This window comes from Mya arenaria, chromosome 15, assembly GCF_026914265.1.
Source record: "Mya arenaria isolate MELC-2E11 chromosome 15, ASM2691426v1".
Taxonomy (NCBI): Eukaryota; Metazoa; Mollusca; class Bivalvia; order Myida; family Myidae; genus Mya; species Mya arenaria.
In genome coordinates this window covers 8,245,060-8,263,991 of record NC_069136.1, presented here as the reverse complement: position 1 = coordinate 8,263,991, position 18,932 = coordinate 8,245,060, and the positions used below count along the sequence as shown (strand labels likewise).

Below are 18,932 nucleotides of genomic sequence, written 5' to 3'. Positions count from 1 at the left end.
TTAAGAAAGACATGCTCATAACAAAATATTGATTATTGTTTACCCGTTTTATATGAACATAATAATGGCAAGAATGAACATCTGACTTTATAAGAACCACACTGACATTTCTGCGAAATCAAAACATGGCCGACTACGAAAAAACGTTCTGTTTTACGAAGTCATTTTGCGTTATTGCATGCGGAAAATACCTCAATGATGGATTCAAGTGCAGACTTTGTAGAAAATAATAGATACTGTCCAAACCATCTGCGTTGTCAATTCAAATTTACAAGCGCTTTTCAAAGAATTTGTGTATTTTCTTCTTTCACAACTTGTCAATAATCGGTAATGAGCTTCATCTCGCGAGAGCGCGAGACTTCCTGTCGAATGAAAAGTAATTTGATTTATTTTTACTTTTTATTTCTTCGTCCTAACATAATTTAATACATTGAATATTCTTACATATAGTGGTATATTATTATTATTATAAATAAAATATAAAATAATAAGTCATACTAATAGGTTACAGAACACTATTACTTACAGTCAAAATGTCAATCGGAACACCTCGGCTACCATCCAACGGAATTGACGAGAATTGTCTGTCTCGAAAGCTTGCCGGAGATGGCCGATGACTGAATATTAAAAAATGAATTCATAAAAAAGATTATAGAACACCTTTACTTATAGAGGTATGATGTGCATCATTAATAATTATAATATCATCACGCCCTGATTTCTCGAAACGTCTTAATATAAAACAGACTTAAGTAGCTTATTTTCGGTTTATCAATATTTCTTACTTTTAACTGATTTTGATACAAAAATAATATTTTTGCTTGATAGAAAACTTCAATAAACATTAAAAAAACTTCCAAAATAGTAAGTATGCCACTTACTATAGAGGAACAAAAATAGTGAGCTTAACTAGATCTTTGGTAGATGTTTTGTAAATCTAACATTAAGTTGTGTAACGTGCCGGGGCTAACTTTCAAATTGTTATATATAAGATTTTCCTCATTGGCTACTTTGCCAAATAATTTGCACTAATGATTATTTAAAATGATTGGATAGTGAAACAATTATCGTTCAATCAATGATAAATCAACAAAGATTGGAATATTTACAGTTTTCATAGACGCACTTATTAAATTATCTTACTTTTTCGATATCCCTAGCTTTCCACTTAAAAACTGTTCTAATAGTATTATGTCAATGTACGGTAAGGACTTTTGAGTTTACTTTCATTACTTCTATTGTTAAGGAGGCGCTTTTCTATTTAATACTCTCTGGTTCACAGAAATATATTACTTTTATAACAATTGAAAAACAGCGGTTTTCTAACTATTCAAACAAAAGTGAAAGTTTACAATTGCAAAAATATATACCTTACTGTAAAAGCAGCAGACAACAGTTTAACAATGTATCGCTCGGCCCAAATTTGCTACAGTTGCATGGTATTGAAATTTGGAAAAGTGAAAAATCGGAAACGGAACGAACTAATATAACAAGAGAAAAATGTATTCCGCACGCGCGGCTTGAATCTGTGACCCCAGTCATAGTGTTGTTAACTGCCAAAACGTTTTGAGGCAAGTATATATATACGTATTGTTCAAGAATGAGAAACAAAGTTGTATTCTGCTCGAGTGAAAGGTGTTCGTCTCCATGAAGGAGGTTGTCTGTTGCTAACGGACAAGGGGTGCTAAATAACAAATTGACCCTTATGTGTTATATTTGTTACATTCCAGAAACTACGGAAATGTTTAACAGTTTCAACTGACCCACATTCACAGAGAGGCGAGGCAACTTTTGATTTGCAATGTAGGTAATAGCTAAGCGAATTACATCTAAGTCGCAGGCGAGTGTGGAGAATCTGCCCGATATTCTGCTGCCAACATGGTAGTTTGGTGGTGGCTTACGAATATTTTTGTTCAGTGTATATATTTAAAACTTACAATCGACGGCCAATGGCGTGAAGGATGAGATAGAGAATTTCAGTCTCGGATGGTTGCCGGTAGGAATGAAAAATTGAACAATTAACTGTGTCCATGCGTGGACAAGAGGCCTGTTACTAGCATTACGCAGGCATCATCATCATCATCCTCATCATCATCATCATCAATACCACCACCATCATCACCATCTTCATCATCATCATCATCATCATCATCATCATCATCATCATCATCATCATCAGTTTGAGCGGCACGGCATAACATCGTCTTTGATACAAACGTGCCATGTTAACGTACTGACAGATACGTTTTGCGAAGTATTCAATTTCGAGAACGTTAGTATTTCCCTTATCCATCGATACTCTTCTGATATGACATTGAATGTGGATATAATAAATTCCATTAAATTGAGTTTTCTATACACAAAAGAAACGTATTCATTTTTATGCATTATTATGTATCATTTGGAGTAAAACATAATACCCTTTAATTGTAATTATATGTTGGGTTTTCAAAAATGGCTACGTGGCAACAAATTACCCAGTTAAAAGGGGCCATAAATATCACTGTTAGTTTTGTATCTGTACACAAACCATATTTGTTTTGATCATTGACGTCTCATGTGTTAAACACAACACTATGCATCAATTAACTGTAATGCTATATTTCCCCTTTAACACTTTACATCTATTAAAATGACATTGGCAAATGTCGTTTATTTGAGCTAGTAAATACAAAAGTATGGCAACTGCAATTGCATTTGTTCGAATTTCCATCGCACTTTTAGGTACTCTCACTGTTTTACAAGAGCAACTTGTCAAGGAAAGACACAAATGTAATTTATAAACATAAACAAAATAAAAACAACATATGTTTTAATATGCATAGTAAGAAACAATGCTTTTCCCGTTTTCTATAAAGCATGTAATTTCGGTCATGCTTGTGAGCCTGGCCATAGCTACGAGTGTATCATATATTTTGAGCTTTCCTTTCTTGTTGAACAAAAATGGTCGTGTATCATACATACGAATAGTTTAATATCTTTTTAAAGAGGCATTTAACCGTGTCCAAACGTTATACAAGGTGAAGAGGTTGAAAAAACGTTGGATTGTGATGGAATAACGCATGTTTGTGGTGGTAAACAAGATGACCTCATATTATTATTGCCTTTACATTATCGCCGTTTCCCATATCATTCGGAAACAAATATTATAATATGTAAAAGTAAAAAAAAACAAGCAATTAAAAGATCACAACCATAGAATGGTAAGACAGCTTTTGTCCACCTGAAGAATATGCTTGGATTGTTTAGTCAAAATTATACTACAAATTTGACAATTTGCGGATGTCTTGTTTTTTTTTACATTTACCTTCGTCAAATCAATTCTTTCACATTCAAACCGTTTTGTTATTTTGGACCTATACACGTCTAAGGTTTACTTAAAACAATAGTTGATTTACAATGATAATGAAGAAAGTGTTTGTAAATGATGCGCAGTCACTCTCATTGGCACAATGCTGTTCAAGAGTGTGGTCTTGTGTTGCTGGGGAAACCGGAGTGCCGGTAGAAATCCCCTTTGTTCGGCTTTGTGACCACCAACCAAACTGACATACGTCTAGTCCGGAAATCAAATACTGGTATTAGAAACCAATAACCTTTGGATTCTTCTTCGTCTTGTTGGTAGTGTTATTTAAGTACGGAAACAATTAAATCCTGAAAAAAAGAAAAAAAAGTATTTCAACAGTTTCTGTCGGCAGCTTTCAAAGTATTATCAAGTCGAGTCATTTAAAGAGTGCTACCGGGTGGCAAACTCTTGGGTCAGGTTTTAATGGCATAAGGATTATTTGGCCATATAAAAGAAAGTTCCAACTTAATCATTAAAAAAATTAAAAACACTTCATTGACCTTTGATCCTTGTGTCATTAAACAAGAGATATCAGTGTGTTTTTGACAGCTGGGCTTATTTGACAAACGAGTCAGAAGATCATGAATTATTTTGATTTATTTAACATGTATAGTTGCAGGATATTTATTATTCGACATTTGGTATTACTTTTTGTTAATTGTTAAATTCTGCAATAGATATGCATTACTCACCTTGGAAATCTTAAATCTTGTCAATGCACTTGTCAATGTACTATTAAGACCTAATTTTAAAATAAAACTGCAATAAAGAATAAACCGCGTTACCTTTAAATATTCGTGAGGGTCTCTTCCTTTTCTGATCGTGTAGATCATCAACAATTTTTTGTATACGTTGCAAAGTGTCCTCGGACTCTATTTGGGCCTTTCTATTTGACTTCTTAAAGCGCCTGTAAGTACTTCGCACATCATCCCTTGTACTATTGCATTTTGCAGCGGTTTCCAGTATCGATGATTCAGTCTGTCGCACTCGTCTGTACGTTATTTTGGTTTTCTTTCTATGATGGCCAGCTTTTGCTGCAGCATTTTCAACTGTTTCTGTCACACGTTGCGATTGTAGATGAATTTCTTTGAGAACAGCCTCCGTTTCAAGTGTTAAACAGTCCCGTATTGTTAGCATTTCATTTTCCATACTTCTGTTTCGTTGATAAACATTCAACTCGTCCTCAATTTCACTCAATCTAGTGGATGTACCTATTTGATTTCTTACGCAAGTGTCAGGCTCTAAGCATTTCCTGTGCGTTTCTTCGTCCTGACAGATGCTGTCGGCTAAAAGTGAAAATGAATACTGTTGATTGTTATTGTAAAATATTTGTTTGCATAAAACATAACCGTATTTTTATCGTCCAAGCAAATTTAAGATTTATCAATATTACCACTGTAGTTATGTGTCCTTAGTGCAAGCTTGAAGGGCTCAACGTATAAAAGAGACTGGGCATCCTCAGGAATTACACTCATTGAGCTGAAAAAGATATTGCTTTAATATAATAAATGTATAATGATTATATTACTATAATTAATTGTATAACCTCTAGAGGTACACTCTTAATTTCGTCGACATATATATAATGTGTCTTAATATTTTTTATCGATTTTAATTTACATGTATACTACAACTAGTAAACTAACAGATGTACATAATCAATCTTAATGACTTAAAACAATATTATCTGCCAATTTAAAAGTAACAATCTAAGAACTTCACATGAAAACTAAACACAAACGTTAATGCACCAGTCAATTGTAACCACGCCCCACCAGGTCCGGGGTATACCGGGGATAGCAGGGGAAATTGGCCTTGTTTTTACCTTCCAGGTGGCCCTGCAGTGCCGAGGGAATGCGGTGTTTTTATTTTCGCGCCAAAATAGCAGGGAATGGGCCTTACCTAGGTATACCAGGGTGCGGGGGTAGGTATTTGGCGGGGATTTTACCAGCAGTTTGTCACCGCAGGGCAGGGATTTTACCCGGGCTTGGCTGGACCAAAAGTCTGGTGCATAATGTCATCGTTTCATTAGTAATGCCATACTGTCATCGCTGTTTAAAGACAATCAAAAGACAATAAAGAGCCCCCCACCCAAGAAAGCTACAGGGGAATGACACAAACTAGAACCCATTTGATGGCAACGAAAACATGTCTACACTTACGTTAATGATAAGGAAAGATTCCCCACTGACGAACATCGTGACATGTTCTCAAACGTTGATACTGATTCAGTTGAAGATGATGTATTTGTACAAAGTGAGAGTCTTTCAAAGTTTGACACATCTGTTGAGGACCAAGAGTTCACTCTGTCACTTGAAGGGTGCTCGGAGTATGAACAGGTTGTTTCAGAGTCGGTACTTTCTTCATGTATCACATTTTCTGGCTTTGGAGCCTTAAATCTGTAACATATATACCTCGTTGTCAAGTTAATATACTTATAAGGAAATAAATGAACAACATTGACATACATGAATATAGCTAAACTATATTGATATAGTGGTTTGCAATATGCTTGTGTGTACGGATGTGGTGTTTGTACGTTTGTGTCACTCGTTCAGTGGCGATTGGGCCCTGTCATTGTAGCTTTGAACAGGGTATATATTTTTTACTACTTGGCTTGTCCATATCGTTTTAATGGTATTATAGCAGTAATGTAAAGGAAGAAAGTATACCGTGCAACAACAAATTGCAATAACTTTTTGTCGCAAATGCTTATGATAGGTTTCACTGAAAAATATGCAAAACAACCTATTTCTTGTCATCTGTGCTCCAACATCTAAACTTGTCTTGAGCTTGCTTGTGCAACTTCGGGAAGTTCTTCTCATGTTTTCATTCGTCAGTAACCGCAGATAATTTTCATATACATTGTCTAAATCTGAAACTAAGGAAAAGAAAATGAAATTAATGGAAACAATGTTGGTTACTATACAATTAAATAGTTCATACCCGGAGGCCAGACGTGTTAAACTCTCTCGTTTTTAACCTATATTCGTAGAGACCTTAACAAAACAGGTTATTGAATGTAAAAGCTGAACGATTGCTTGTTTACAAAGTAAAAATAGGAAATTTTGTGAATTCAAACTGTGTTTTTAGTCTAAGCGTACTATTCTTGTACCTATTTTAGCTATTTTATATTGAGTTTTTGCACCTTTTTCTTTCCGGCGGCGTGTGCACTTAACAAGGGCACATTGAATACAACATTCTACACTGACAACTGTTTTTATGGGAGGACCCCGCCGCCACTTTCAACATTTTGACGATGTTGAACGTTCAAAAACTTTAGTGCGGACAAGAACTTACGTTCACTGAAATATATGTACATATGTTTAGGTAGTAGAGAGAAGCGGTAAGAGTGATATTGACCGTTGAGATACAGGTCAGAATCTATACCCAACACACTGCCTCATCATATAGAACATATATGCCCAGCTACTTGTGATTCCTATGACGCATGGTTAAGATGCAGAATGGACATGGTACAGTCCACATAATAGTTCTCATTTCGACATCAGTGACCTTGACCTTTGCGGTTCAGAACTTGGATATGGCCCGGAGAAGGTACCGTCCAATCAACAGTAATAATTTCGACATTGACCTTTAAGCGTGACCTTGGCCTTTGAGGTACAGACATGGAATTTGTGCACGACACGCTACCTCATCACGGGGAAGATTCATTTTAAGTGTTTAGAAAATCCTATCATGCATGGTCAAGTAAACGCTAAGTCCGGATTGACGAATGCACATACACAAAGTCGCCATTATGACAGCTAAGTCTTGGTCACCACAAAAAGGCTCATCAAAACAGATGGGAGGAATAAAAAGACTTTTATTCTGAAGTTTGCGCTTGCTCATACCGTTTTCTGACCCTACTGTCCAAATGCATCAACACCAACATAAATAAAGATATGTTGATGCAGATGTTGTTTGTGTATGTTGTTTTGTGAGTGAATGCGTTTGTTGTCTGAATGACCTTAACCTTTTGCCTCTAAACACTCGGTCTTTGTTCAAGTTGTGACGACTGATCTTGTCCACGTACATTCCATTGTATCGTTTTGATATAGTTTTTTCTTTAAATTTCGGAATCAGTCATGGATTAGTTCAGTTTTAAGCTCGTTTTATTGTTTCAAGTACAAACAAAACAAACGTTTGTACGAGAGGTCGCCTGTACCATTTATTTACACAACGTGAAGCCTACGTGTAATCAGGGCCCCATCGTATGTTTTTGATAAAGGCATTCGATAAAAAAAAAACACTAATTAACCCGAAAACATGTAAAATAGGTTTTCAGAAACTTTACCATTTGAGGTCGGGCTGTCTGACATCCGTATAAACATGGCATTGTGACATTCAGAAATATGGATGCCCCTTCGAATCAATCGACTAGTTTCCTTTTGAGAATAATTTTCCTCTTTCAATATTGCCATTACAAGCATCGAAATAGACGGATCCACACTACCAACGATTTGTCTGTAGAATAATGATGACATAATTATTATGATACTGCTATTCATAATGATTTTATTAAGATATCAGAATGGATACAATTGATGATGTCTAGACAACACGTACATTTTGAGATGCATGACACTATTGCATGGTTATGGCGAATAATTATGCATAAAGGTATACCTAATTATACCCCATATTACCCATTTTTAGGCCTTTTCAGGCCTTACGATTCGCAAAGATATACACATATAAAGTATACTAACTCAATGCAAACGATGGAAGCTGGTCGCTCTGCGCTATATACAAGTATGCATGCATCTATATCTGATGTGTTCAGTGAAGTGTCAAGTTTATGACTCGAAGTAACGGTAACTTTGATTTCATACTCGTTTGCATTCTTTGTGTCAACAGCCCTTGAAATAAATGTGTTCCGAATCAGCTCCGTATCAGTTCGATTCTTTAAATCTATGTGCGAGGTTTCTTGGAGTGACGTCCTGTGCAAGAATGGCGCCAAAGGGATCTTGATGTCAAATGGATCTCCGCATTGCATCACTACAAGTAGCCTGTGGCAAACACGCAACAACGTTAGCACAAACAATAAATCAATAGTTAATGTGCTTTTTGATGGAACTATATTTTTCAATTGGTTTACTAAACACAGAAGTGCAAACTATATCCAGCGGCATGCCCGACAAGATGAACATATACACGTATCTTAATTTGAATGAAACCTTCCGTTTTTTTCTTAATAATCGTAGTGGTATTATGCGTTATAAGATAGGTATAGGATAGATAGGTATCGAAGGTCAGCGCTTACCGTACTACGCCAGAGCATCGTGTGTGACAGGATGGAAAAGCAGGCTGTTTCAAACACTCGGGTAGCAATGCTGCAACTTGGCAATCTACGCAACTAGTACATTGTCCTTGAAGGGGATGGTGGAAAGGACATCTTTCAATACTCGGATGTTCCAGGAACATGACATGATTCAAGAGAATAGTCGTTCGTAGATCTTCATAATCGTCTAGATTCCGATATCTGCAATGTCGCAAGACATCATAAACTTACAAAAGAACTTGAATATGCCTGTTAGTTATACGTAATTGAAACGTTTCACAAATTAAGATTTTTATGGAAAACAAGTCGTGGTTTACCTGCAATCATCTTTTAGGTAGCAACAAATGTCCAATATGTCTTCATATTCAAATGAACTACTCCTGTGGCTATTTTGAAATGCATATGGTCTCTCAAAAAGCAACTCCAAAAACTCAGCTTTCAGTCTAAGAGGAAAGAGAAAGTAAATTCGCAGAATCAGAAAAAATGTAATGGTTTAATACTTCAATCTAAGTGACTTGTTTTTCATTGTTTTATTAAACTACTTATAATGGCGTACTGAATTAACTTTTGGATAGTGATCCTCGGACTCTCTGAACACATCTAGAATTAGAAACATCTTTTCAACGATAGAGTAATATAAAAGCTAGGTGTCAAACTTGTCCTGCGTATCCCTTTGTTCCAAAGTTTCAACGTGCTTTGCAAATATCTGCTTTGCAGATAATGACAAAGCGATCTCCGTTTGAAATCCTTCTTGTCGCAAAACGTCGTTGAAATGCAGTTGTTCTAAAAGGCGAGGAAAGCATCCAAATGTCTGGTTGTAGTGAGTATGATCTGCAACTTTGACAAGGGCCACGATACATTCCTCGACTGTCCTGTAATGGTGTATTGATTGTTAAAATAACTATTTGCATGACACTACATGATTTATAAACATGGACACAGTGATGAAATAGTTGTCACGTTACTGCTGTTATATAGAGAAATTTTTCACAGGATTAGGCAATGAACAAAAATTTTCTGTTGTCATGAGTCATATAGACAAGCAATTTAATTGTATGCCACAAATGCAATTGTTTTATATAATATATTAACTGCATTCAAAACAAACCTGTTTTGTAAACACTGCAAAGTTTTAACGTTGGCGCGCAGCAGTTGTGGTAAGTACTGCTTTGAGAACATCTCAATGTATTTTTGCTTCAGCTCTTGAAGAAGTCCTTCTTCCACAACCCTTTTTGTCTGTCGATATCCGTATTCATGTAAGAAATTTCCATACGCAGTGTATTTAGATATTACCTTAAAGGCATGTTCAAGACCCTCAGTCCATTTAAAGCGTGGAAGGAGATTTTGTACCAGAATATTCATATCATTTCTTGCTAGTTTAAGAACTTCCTTCCTTCTTACGTCTGACGGACCGAATGCAACCACCATTGGTCGGTCTTTACTTTTGCGTAACATCTTCTTGTGCGTGGCAAGTGCATGAAATGCGGTATCTACATTGACATTCAAATGTGACGATGATTCTACAAGAATGCATTTGTCCTTAAACTGCTCTCGGGAAACAAGTGTTTTAACTTTGTTGCTGGAGTCCTCATCTCTTTCATCATTTTTTGTTGTGACAACAACAACTGGGATCATGGTTTTTATACCATATTTGAGTATTTCCGTAGTAAATATCAACTGATCATCAATGTTATCGTTGAATTTATTTACATCAACGCAGCATAAAATACCGTCAACGTTGAACTTCTCAGTGGCAGATTGCGATTTCGAACTTTGCTCACAATCAAGACCTGGAAAAAGAAAATGATAAAGGAATACCTAAAATATTTCGTAATGATCACCTCATCACGAATATTAAAGAAGGATTCCAAAACAAGGCAAACAGAGTAATACATATATATATATATTGAAATAAGAGCTTACTATTTGGTCCATGGTACACTGCCTTTCCAGCTAAATGTATCGACCTTGTCATACAGCGTTGAAGGTAGGAAGATTTACTTTCAAAAGGATACGCCACAAACTCGTCAATGAATACTGTTTGTTCAAACACTCTAAATTTAATATTTTTCGGCATAAAATGATTTGTTGATTCACCCCAGTAAAGAAAGTGGTTCTTATACACCGCACTTCCATAAAAGTCTGCAAAACTGATTCTAGACCGGTGATTGGTGATATAATCGTCAGCTGATGGGCGCATAAATCTGTTACAAAGGCAAGATTTGCCTACACCAAAACGGTTATAAACATCTCTTGCGTAGCTAGATAGGCCGACGACGTTGATATTCATAGTCATTTTCAACTGCAGTTGTAGAGAGGTATGTTCGTTATAAATGCCTACAGCCACTGTGAAAAGAACAAGTTGAATTTCCAATCTTAGTTTTTGCCGATATAACAAGGTTTTCGGTGACATTAATCGAATTCGATACTCAAACATGTTCATGGTGGTTGCTTATTGTCTCCATGTGTTTTGGTATCAATTTAAAGTGGTTAACGCGCAAATGAAGAGTAATGACAAAGTCTTTTGGCTTTAAAGTATTGCAAAATAGATCATTTCACGTCAAATATAATTGAAATAAAGAGCTGCAATGTCGTCAAGTGTGATTTATATTTTGTCAATAATTTCACATATCTTAATGCCCTACCCTTTGACGCGAAAATGACACCGAAGCCAGAACGGTTTTAAGTCAGCACAATTATGTTGGGGTGATTAGAGTGATGCTTCGTGCTGTGTTACTGTTGTATTTCTGTCCGGCGCAATTATAATGGGTGTGACGAGAGTGATGTTTCGTACAGTGAAACTGTTGTATTTTTATTTGGTGCAATTGTGATGAGGTCACTGTGTGATGCGAGAGATGCTTCGAACTGTGTTACTGTAATATTTCTTCTTGGCGCAATGATGATGTGGGTGGTGAGAGTGATCCTTCGTGCTGTGTAACTGTTGTATTTCTATTCGGTGCAATGATAATGTGGGTGATGACAGTGATGCCCCATGCTGTGTAACTGTTGTATTTCTGTTCGGTGCAATGATAATGTGGGTGATGACAGTGATGCCCCATGCTGTGTGACTGTTGTATTTCTGTTCGGTGCAATGATAATGTGGGTGATGACAGTGATGCCCCATGCTGTGTAACTGTTGTATTTCTGTTCGGTGCAATGATAATGTGGGTGATGACAGTGATGCCCAATGCTGTGTAACTGTTGTATTTCTGTTCGGTGCAATGATAATGTGGGTGATGACAGTGATGCCCCATGCTGTGTAACTGTTATATTTCTGTTCGGTGCAATGTTAATGTGGGTGTTGAGAGTGATTCAGATATTTAAGAAATAAGATTGAAAAATGAAAAGGTTCAGATGAACCCGTAACGTTTAACACGGTTCTGTTATCTTGTATTTTAATTCAACCCACCGTGTCAATGTGAAAGGTTAAATGATATTGTAAATTAAAATAATTTATATTTGAAAAGTTTGCCAAAATTGTATGCGACCTGAAATATGATATTGATAACACGCACAGCGAATTATATTAAGGATAGGCTCAATTACGTGTACCATATAAATAAAGTTAAGTAAGATATATTTATATCCGTCCGAATTGAATACAGCTGATGCACACTGTTCATTCATTTCACGTGGGAGTAAGCAGTTTATGGGATTGTCGTTTACAGATCAAGACAATATTCGAAATAGTGTATTTTTTAAAATGGCTTCAGTCTGATTTAAATAAATCAACACAGACTAAACACTGAAACGTCAAGCGACTGATTCTTGCTATATTAAGGACAGGGGTAACCCAGTTAAATAGAAACAGTTTATATTACAGTACATGCGTAAATGGTACTTTAGAATTTTGTTAAATCTCATTTTATGTTTTAGGCAATGTATTATATTGATGATATACATGTTCAAGTATGTGTAAAATATGATTTTGGCTAGTTTAACTGATTTTTTGACTTTGATGAGCACTAGTCATCAAGCCACTGTGAAGTAAATGTTTTGTGACACACAACTGAACATTTATTTTAATGATAAAATGTAGATATATCTGATATAACACCTATTAGCTTTAATATAATATTACAATATACGTACCTCAATGACATTAATCCTTATTCATGAAGTATTAAATCCATTTTATCCCTAGATACTATCGGCCAAACCTAGCTTCTTTTGAATGCACCGACGTGTATCTATTTATAGATAAATTTGTTTATGTACGTTTTTTTAACTGTGGTATAGTATCTCGTTTACCTGAAAACCGCGGCAAAGACTTAAGAAAACATAAGCAAATTAGTATGTATTCATTGATGAGTGGAGTGTAACATCGGAGTGGATCGCAGGTCAGTATATGGAGCTGAGTGAATGTATTAGGTAACAATTTAAGAGGATGTATATGAATCTGCCTAGTTTTCAGTGCACATTATTACAAAACCTAAGCTCAAACATGTTAAATTGTAGTTCAATTTACCTTTATCCATGTTGTGGCTATATATACATAAGTGCATTTTTCAAGATCTTGTCAATCCAGAACAACTCTTTTTTAAGATATCATCACACTATTGCATATTTCATGTACCTTAAAAGGGCCATTTCCTATTAAAATAGCGGTGTTATTTATGAAACATTTCTAAGACATTCGTAATTTTATGAAATAAAACAGGACTCTGCATAAAATAAAATTCTTATGTTTTCAATGGCCCAAAGCCCAATAAAAAGTAATGACACTAACCATTCTACATGTATAACAGTGGTCAGTCATAAATAATTGAATGCTATTCCAACTGTAGTCGGGTCATTTTTCATCGTTCAAAACTGGCACTGTTGCTGTAAAATCTATTCTGTTTAAAGTGTTAGATTAGCCTAATTAAAAAGGGACAATACTCGTGTACAAGTGAATAAGAGTCAACATGATTTGTGGTTACCTGAGTGCAATTAATCGGTGGTTCAATGTTATTAGATAAACATAAAGCGAGGCAGAAAGGGGAGATTCTAGTACTATTTACAAAACGGACCAATTTAGACTTAATGTCCTCATTATTTACGATCCACGAAAGGATAATTTCGGGAAACACACGCACGCAGTCGTGCGGAGAGAAAGAACTCAAAACTTTCACCATTTATTTTTTCAAAGGCTGTATTTGTTTCAAATACATACGTCGTGCATTGCTAATATTTTGCTTCTTATAGAGTAGCGAAATACTCGTATTTAAAGCAAGTCCGTGGTTGATTTCTTACGCGCCAGAACTAGCTTCTTCCGTCTCCAAACTGAGGTCCTATTGGTACTATACGTCCGTATGTCTATACATGGGATGCATTTTATATCAATACCTGGTTGGTCGTTTTTACGCCAAAAAACAACGGTCTAGACAATTGTAGGCTCGAGCTCGGGCTCAGCTTTGCGTGTGAAGAAGCTAGTCAGATATAAGATTGTCGCCGATTCTTTCAAGAGACGCCGTCAGGTGATTACTGTCTACTGACAGTCGATTTCTGGCGTGTATTTTACATTTTATTTAGCGTTAAAAATAACCCCAATTCTGATAAAAATTTAGCAATGATCAGTTTTCAACGGCTATTTTGATCAAACTTTAATATTGCAATATTGTCAACGTTGACAAATGAACCTTTGGGTATTTTTTTTAACGGGGTCAACATTTAATGCTTCACACCATTTAAATTAAAAACTATTAATTTTAGACGAACCCTGATCACAATAACGACATTTTATCACATTATTTAACCATTTATTGAAATAATCCCGAAAAGAACAGTTCATTAGATAAATCATCGTACACAATTTATAAATAAAAGTAAAATCAAAACTATTGAATAGTTTCGCCCAAAACAATTATACTTCGTTCATTTCATTTCAGTTTATTCTCAAATCAAAACTATTAAATAATGATCAAACTCTTAATTGAGCCGTTATCGTAAATGAATGCATCGGTCATGTGTACTGCTTAAAACAGACGGCCTCGATGTCAGAAACTCTCCGGCCTTTTACCAGGAAATAAGAGCCGATAAAAAGTGCGGGTTAGAGTTTGAAATGAATCGAAATTGATAAAAATGAATCGAAGAATATATCGATACGTAACATTATTTTTCTGAAGCGTTTTGAATGTCTACTGGACAAACAACTGCAGTCAATCGCATAACACTATTATAATACGTTTTCCACATGTTATCTAGGCTAGTATGCACATTTATATGATCTCATTGGTTATTAATATTTTTTAGATAGATCAATATTGACCAATCAATAAATATCTTGGCTAACTTTAACCTCCAAACCAAAAACTTGACCAGTTTTATACCATTGGCTACACAGGCTTGTACGAGCAACAATAATGTTTTATAAAACCATCGCATTTGTACTTGGATGGATGCCTATCACAGCATTCAGGTACGGACACTCTTCACAATTTACACATGCATGTGAAATATGGTCGATGGCTAAATAGCGCAAAAATAGCATATTCTCGCCATATTCGAAATATATTGTGTGCAAAATATATTTAAAAAAAATATATAAAAAACAACAATAATACTGAAAATAAAAGTTAATCATAAAAAGCCTTATATAGCATAACGATAATCAGAGATAATGATTTGTTTCACAAACGTGTTAATGCTTATTTAATGTTTACAAAAATCAATTCTAAGACTTAGTGTCTGTCTAATCAATTAAGCACTCCAGCTGTACATTTTTAACTACTTTTGAGCACTAAACTGCATGTAATTAAATGTAAGATTGTTGTAATAACTGAGTAATTCACAGGGCTTCTAAAACAATGACGTAAACTCTGTCCGACAGTGTGCAGCTTGTTACCAACGTCCAGCAGTTCCGCTGACCCCCTGGAACATTTGTTGACTAAGCCAGCGTTGCGCCTCAGACGCAACTCCATCCCAGTTCCAGTTACGACTGTTGTATAGATCGTTGGTTGGGTTACATGGATCCATTATATAGGTGCTGTGCCTGAAATATTGAACAAAGAAAATTCATAGCACTTTATTGATACAACACTATTACAAGTTAAATAATATATATATATATATGTATATTTCTTTCTTGCTTGCTGATTTACCAGATATTACATCCCGAAGTCGAACGGAATACAGGAACAAGAGCAATATTAAGTAAAATTACTTCTGGTGCCAATGGTACAAGGAAAAGATAAGTGGCTAATCATAATTAAAATATTAGTAAAGAAGTCATTCTTGTATAAACATATTAATATACATTGTATGCAACAGCATCCGACAAATCTATATATGTGTTGTGTCATTCATTGTCACGAATTCGATTGGTTTGTCAACTTACCCTATTTGTGCTATACTTCTGTCGTATTTCGCTAGCTCTGTAGTCAATACTTTGAAGTCTCTATTGTTTTTAAGAGAGGTCAGAACGTCGTGTGCCGCCCGCGTCATGTCAAACGAATAAGGTCTTCCAGCTTTCACCCATCTGTCCATTATGATAACTTCATAGACATAAGACGTTGGACATCCGCTCAGTATCGTTGGCTGTAAGATAATAAAAAAATGTTAATAAACGGAATAACCTAAAATAAATGGAAATTGTGAGCGTCTTTGTTTAGCTTGTTGATCTATAATATTGTTTAAAAAGCAGATCACGAAATAAAACCGCACAACTCGTTCATTGTTTTTGTTTGAAACAAGACCTCGACGGACGACGGAACACCATCGGTTGTTTTTTCAAGTCAACCAAGGGACAAAATTCAATAATAAATGAAGCCACAGTAACATACATTGCTATACAGTTTTGTCACTCGCAAAAAAAGTTCCATTTAAATTTTGAATATCTTGAACAGCTTTTGAGTTATAGCAAAGGTTAAAATTTTTGAACAACGACGTCGTCGAGGACACCAAGGCTTAAACAATATTTCGGTTTTCTTTCTTTGAAAAGACGATCCTAACATGAACACTTTAATTCCTGTTTCCTTACACCAAATTCTTACATAAGTTTAAACATGATAAACTTCACTTTATCCTTGTTGTTTGAAACAAGACCACCGCGGACGAAACACCAACGGAATGTTTTTTTGAAGTCAACAAAGGAATATAATTCAATGATTATTAAAGGCACAGTAACATACCTTGCTTCACATGTCAGTTTTGACACTAGGAACATGTGTTCAATTTGAATATCTTTAACAACAATTAAGTTATTGCCAAGGTTATAAACAACGTCGTCGAGGACACCAAGGCTAAAACAATACCTCGGGTTGTCTTTCTTCGAAATTAGACGAGCCTAACATGTACCCTCTTAGTTTCCTGTTGCCTAACCCCACTTACTTATAGAAGTTTAAACATGATAACCTTCACTTTCTCCTTGTTCCAGTATTTAATGAGACGGATTAGACTTTTCACTTTTGTTGGAAGATCCCGGACAAGTTCAGTTTGTAATGGGGCCAATGACGCCGAATAAAAATCCTTTATGTACGCATCCGGTCCGATCATTTTCTGATATACTTCGTTCAAAATGACTGAAATTGAAATAAGATATTCGTTTTATTTTTTAACCTATTTTAAAACTACATAAAATAAGTTAAGAAGAACGGGAACTTATGTATTATATCTTGAATAAATATGTTTTATCCCATGAAGTTGGCAAAAATCTTATATGTTTAACTGCAAAGCAAACACTTATACACGTATAGGTTAAAATGACGTCGATATATATATATATATATATATATATATATATATTTTTAAATTCTATTTATTATATTACCCTCTAATCTAAACGGTGAGTCCCCACCTGTTCTTGTAACATCAACAGCAGGCAAAATATCCACCGACGACCCGCCTAACGATATCTGCACGGCATGCCTTGATTTACCATCCACTGATATTCCGGGGACATGTTGCAATGACTCTTCTAGTTCACTAAGAATACGAGGCATGTCTTGTACAAGATCGCGTACGTTAGAGTATTCTGACACCATCAGGGTTATGTCAATATCTGATTTGCCTTTTACAGCCGTTCCTTTGCCGAGCGAACCTCCCTGTCAGATCACAAATAGATTATTAAATGGTTTTACTATCAGTCTGAAATAGGTTTCGATACTGTCAGAACGGAATGTGTCTAACACCTGCTAGAGACGTCACGAACTCATGGAAAATAAAAAGAAAGAAAGACATTTTGTTTATTTTTAACTATATACTAAAACCAGTAAACAAGACCTTAATAACTCGAGACGGCCGAAGTCGAGCAGGTACGTTATGTTGGAGTAAAGTCACAAGATGGTCAACTGACTTGCTGGTCCCTGCCAGAAATGAGCTATCCGGCTGGATCTCCGAAGAAATAATACCATCCAGGTCTGTTACCGAATACAAACCTTGAAATAATTAAAACATGCTGTATTTAATATTTATTATTCCGAACCTTTGGTTATGATTAGTTTGGGGCATCTGCGAGGTACAGCATATTTTGTGGGTTAAATTCTAAGTTCTTGTTATGCATTGACCTGGTGCCAAGGCGGACATAAATGTGGTTTCAATCCATCGTAAAAACTCCCCAAATACCGCCCTTTTATTCATAATTTCTTACTTCCCTCCTCTTTTTTGATGGTGCATATCAGTTATGTTTTAAAACTGTACATACATGTGTATCAGTCGAAATGTAAGTCTCGTTTAAACCTACGTTTAATACCTAATTACTTTATAATTATTTCATAGATCCTAAATGCCTCATATACCTGTACTCGGTCCACTGATAGAACAGCCAAATGTCCGAGATGCTCAACTAACAGCGTTCGTTGCATTAGATGTTGATTTATGAGACGAACTCAATTGTGACATTGGAAAAATTGGTGTACGAGCAAATGTAGGCGGGACTGTTTTTCTCTCATAAATAGTCAAACGTTCCACTCCTTGTGCCAGAAAATCCTGTAAACATTTCTAATTCATTGCAATGCAAATGTGTTTTATTAACACATGTCAAGATCATTAAAATAACAATGACGATAAGGTATCAACATAAATTGCAAGGTATTGTTTCAAGCAGTATTACGAATATGAAATAATATACCCGTGATTTCAAGGGACAAGGTTGAAAACTGGGCCATTATTTTCCAAACTAAGTCATTTATAACTATATGCATTTTGTTCCAGACCCAAATTTCTCGAGAGCGTAAAGGGCAAGCGTAACAACTTATTTCATTAAACCTTTTATTAGGAACTTATAGAATTCGAGGAAAAAAGGACATAAGCATGTTACCATATTGGAGTGTTTGCTTCTATTGTGATCTTTCAAAGCCTTGGCAGAGAGAAAAGGTTCTTTGCACG

The 18,932-nt window shown here is 35.5% G+C and overlaps 3 protein-coding genes across 8 annotated transcripts in view; all 3 read right to left on the bottom strand.

The window, feature by feature from the left end:
* Window positions 1-335, bottom strand: part of LOC128219628 (probable ubiquitin carboxyl-terminal hydrolase FAF-X) — a 49,736-nt gene extending 49,401 nt beyond the window's left edge. For all 4 annotated transcript variants that reach the window (XM_052927513.1, XM_052927516.1, XM_052927514.1 and 1 more), the window contains exon 1: window positions 192-335. The gene's annotated coding sequence lies outside the window, so the exon portion shown is untranslated. The remainder of the gene's footprint in view (window positions 1-191) is intronic.
* Window positions 336-2,623: 2,288 nt separating this feature from the next.
* On the bottom strand, window positions 2,624-12,891 carry LOC128219989 (rho GTPase-activating protein 190-like). Of its 3 annotated transcripts, none has more exons than XM_052928204.1 (13): window positions 12,720-12,879; window positions 10,551-10,973; window positions 9,736-10,417; window positions 9,284-9,499; window positions 8,945-9,070; window positions 8,610-8,828; window positions 8,056-8,355; window positions 7,641-7,810; window positions 6,092-6,218; window positions 5,506-5,742; window positions 4,737-4,822; window positions 4,129-4,629; window positions 2,624-3,651 (listed from the first exon to the last, which is right to left on the bottom strand). In XM_052928204.1, exons 2-13 carry the CDS (start codon window positions 10,921-10,923, stop codon window positions 3,629-3,631), a joined length of 3,060 nt encoding a protein of 1,019 aa, XP_052784164.1. In that variant the 5' UTR covers window positions 10,924-10,973; window positions 12,720-12,879; the 3' UTR covers window positions 2,624-3,628. The 3 variants fall into 3 exon arrangements, with proteins under 3 accessions (XP_052784164.1, XP_052784163.1, XP_052784165.1); XM_052928203.1 differs by having other exon boundaries at window positions 6,092-6,224; window positions 12,720-12,878; XM_052928205.1 differs by lacking the exon at window positions 2,624-3,651 and having other exon boundaries at window positions 4,440-4,648; window positions 6,092-6,224; window positions 12,720-12,891.
* Window positions 12,892-14,389: 1,498 nt separating this feature from the next.
* LOC128220155 (2'-5'-oligoadenylate synthase 3-like) lies at window positions 14,390-18,712 on the bottom strand. Its single transcript, XM_052928433.1, has 6 exons — window positions 18,676-18,712; window positions 17,829-17,983; window positions 17,404-17,650; window positions 16,962-17,128; window positions 15,946-16,145; window positions 14,390-15,600 (listed from the first exon to the last, which is right to left on the bottom strand). The coding sequence occupies exons 1-6, from the start codon at window positions 18,710-18,712 to the stop codon at window positions 15,450-15,452; spliced, it is 957 nt and encodes a 318-aa protein (XP_052784393.1). The 3' UTR covers window positions 14,390-15,449.
* Between the last annotated feature and the right edge of the window lie 220 nt (window positions 18,713-18,932).